Source organism: Setaria italica, chromosome III, assembly GCF_000263155.2.
Source record: "Setaria italica strain Yugu1 chromosome III, Setaria_italica_v2.0, whole genome shotgun sequence".
Taxonomy (NCBI): Eukaryota; Viridiplantae; Streptophyta; class Magnoliopsida; order Poales; family Poaceae; genus Setaria; species Setaria italica.
Genome location: NC_028452.1, coordinates 6,859,469 through 6,861,505, shown reverse-complemented (window position 1 = coordinate 6,861,505; position 2,037 = coordinate 6,859,469). Strand labels below are relative to the sequence as shown.

At 47.6% G+C, this 2,037-nt stretch overlaps 1 protein-coding gene across 1 annotated transcript in view; it reads left to right on the top strand.

Moving 5' to 3' along the window:
- LOC101753374 (acyl transferase 7-like) overlaps positions 1-1,277 on the top strand; it is a gene marked incomplete in the record, with an annotated part of 2,323 nt that extends 1,046 nt beyond the window's left edge. The window contains 1 exon segment of the mRNA XM_022825386.1: positions 1-1,277. Coding sequence (XP_022681121.1) covers positions 1-723 — 723 coding nt within the window.
- Between the last annotated feature and the right edge of the window lie 760 nt (positions 1,278-2,037).

The window sequence follows — 2,037 nt, the reverse complement described above, 5'->3', positions numbered from 1 at the left end:
GCCGCCCCCGACCTGGGACCGCGACGCCATCCCGGACCCGGCCGTGCGCACGTCGGCAGCCTCCCCGAGCTGGACGGCGTCAAGCGCCTCGAGTACCTGGCCATCGACATCTCCGCCGACTACATCGACCACTTCAAGTCCCAGTTCGCCGCGGCCTCGGGCGGGGGCCGCTGCTCCGCGTTCGAGGTGCTCATCGCCAAGGCATGGCAGAGCCGCACCCGCGCCGCGGCGTTCGACCCGGACACCCCCGTCCACCTCTGCTTCGCCATGAACGCGCGACCGCTCCTCGCCGCCCGCCTCCCGCGCGCCGGCGTCGGCTTCTACGGCAACTGCTACTACATCATGCGCGTCTCCTCCACGGCGGGGAAGGTGTCCTCGTCGTCCGTCACCGACGTGGTAAAGATCATCAGGGAGGGGAAGAAGCGGTTCCCGTCGGAGTTCGCGCGCTGGGCGGCCGGGGAGGAGGCCGGCGACCCGTACCAGATCACCTCCGACTACCGGACGCTGCTGGTGTCGGACTGGACGCGGCTGGGCTTCGCCGAGGTGGACTACGGGTGGGGCCCGCCGGCCCACGTGGTGCCGCTGACAAACCTGGACTGCATCGCCACGTGCATCCTCGTCAAGCCCTGGGCCCACAAGCCAGGGGCACGGCTCATCACGCAGTGCGTGACGCCCGACCGCGTCGCCGCCTTCCACGACGCCATGGTGGACATGAACTGCTAAGGCCGCACACCTCCATTTGTTCATGGTTTTTTTTCCCTCTTCGATTACCGCGGTAATTAGCAGGGGGTAAGTGACATTAAACAGCCTTCTGCTCCCGGTGATGAAGAGCAACAGCAAGAATAAAGTAAGAAAGTGACAACAAAATAATGATAAAAGTACATAGAGCCAGGTATGGGGGACTGGTAGACAGCTAGATGGTAGTTGGCAATAGTGGGATTGGTATTGGATTCCTTTATTTCCTTTGGATGTCTTCTTCTTTTGTTGGTGGTGGTGGTGGGAGGAAGTGTGTGTATACATGTCCTTTTTTTCTTCTTCTTTCCTTTGTTCAGTTCTTGGGGGGCTTTGATTGAAGGAATGATCAAAGCTGGACTTGGTGGGAAGCCACCAACTAATCTCCCCCATAAATCTTAATATAAAGATGTTAATTAGATGTCGTGTATAGTATCCAATTTTTTCTTCTTCTTTTGTCGTATATACACAAGTCAACAGTGAGTACAGCTTTTTACTACATTGTAGAATATAATTTTCTGACATCTGAAAATGGTGTTTGGCTCTAGCTTCAAAATTGCAAATTCTACCGAGATCATTCTATGAAAGATGTTAATTATTTTATGATTTTATCATTATATGACTCTTATTAGTCAAATCTTTTAAAAATATTGACGTTAATAGATTAATTATAAGAAAATTCTTTCATAAAATATATTTCACTTTATTTTAGATGCTAATCAGGGTTCAATCTTATTCATCCTCCTGATGGTCGAGATGTTATGACACAATAAGTAAACGTTATTTTCCCTGTTTTTAAATATGTGACGCGAGCTAATTATTTTATTAGGACAAGCTAATTGCTTCTAAAATAAATCCATTAGCTTGCTAAACGACATAAAAACATAGGTAGTGTATTATATTCAACACTGTTTTGTTTCTTTGTCAAATTTAAGGCAGTAATGATTACAGACAGGCCTCTAATGTTCGTGTCTGTCCTCTTCTTTTTCTTGCTCTTGTCCAAGTGCAAGTGGCAACGTAGCAATCCTAATTCTGCTAAGCTAATCAATGGTGCGTACATTGTAAGAACTGAGAAATTAATGAATTAGTAATCTAGTAGGTATAGTAATTTATAAAAAAGAAGAAACTTATCTCTAGTTTACACTATACACTACCTCTCTCTAGATTTTAAGATATGCTGACATTGATGGGTACATGACGATTATTCCTCTCTGCTTTTTCTCATGCTCACCTTTTCCTCTGGTTAAGGAATTCTTGCCTCCAGCAGAACCCAATTATTGGTGCCAAATGATTGTTCGTTACGAG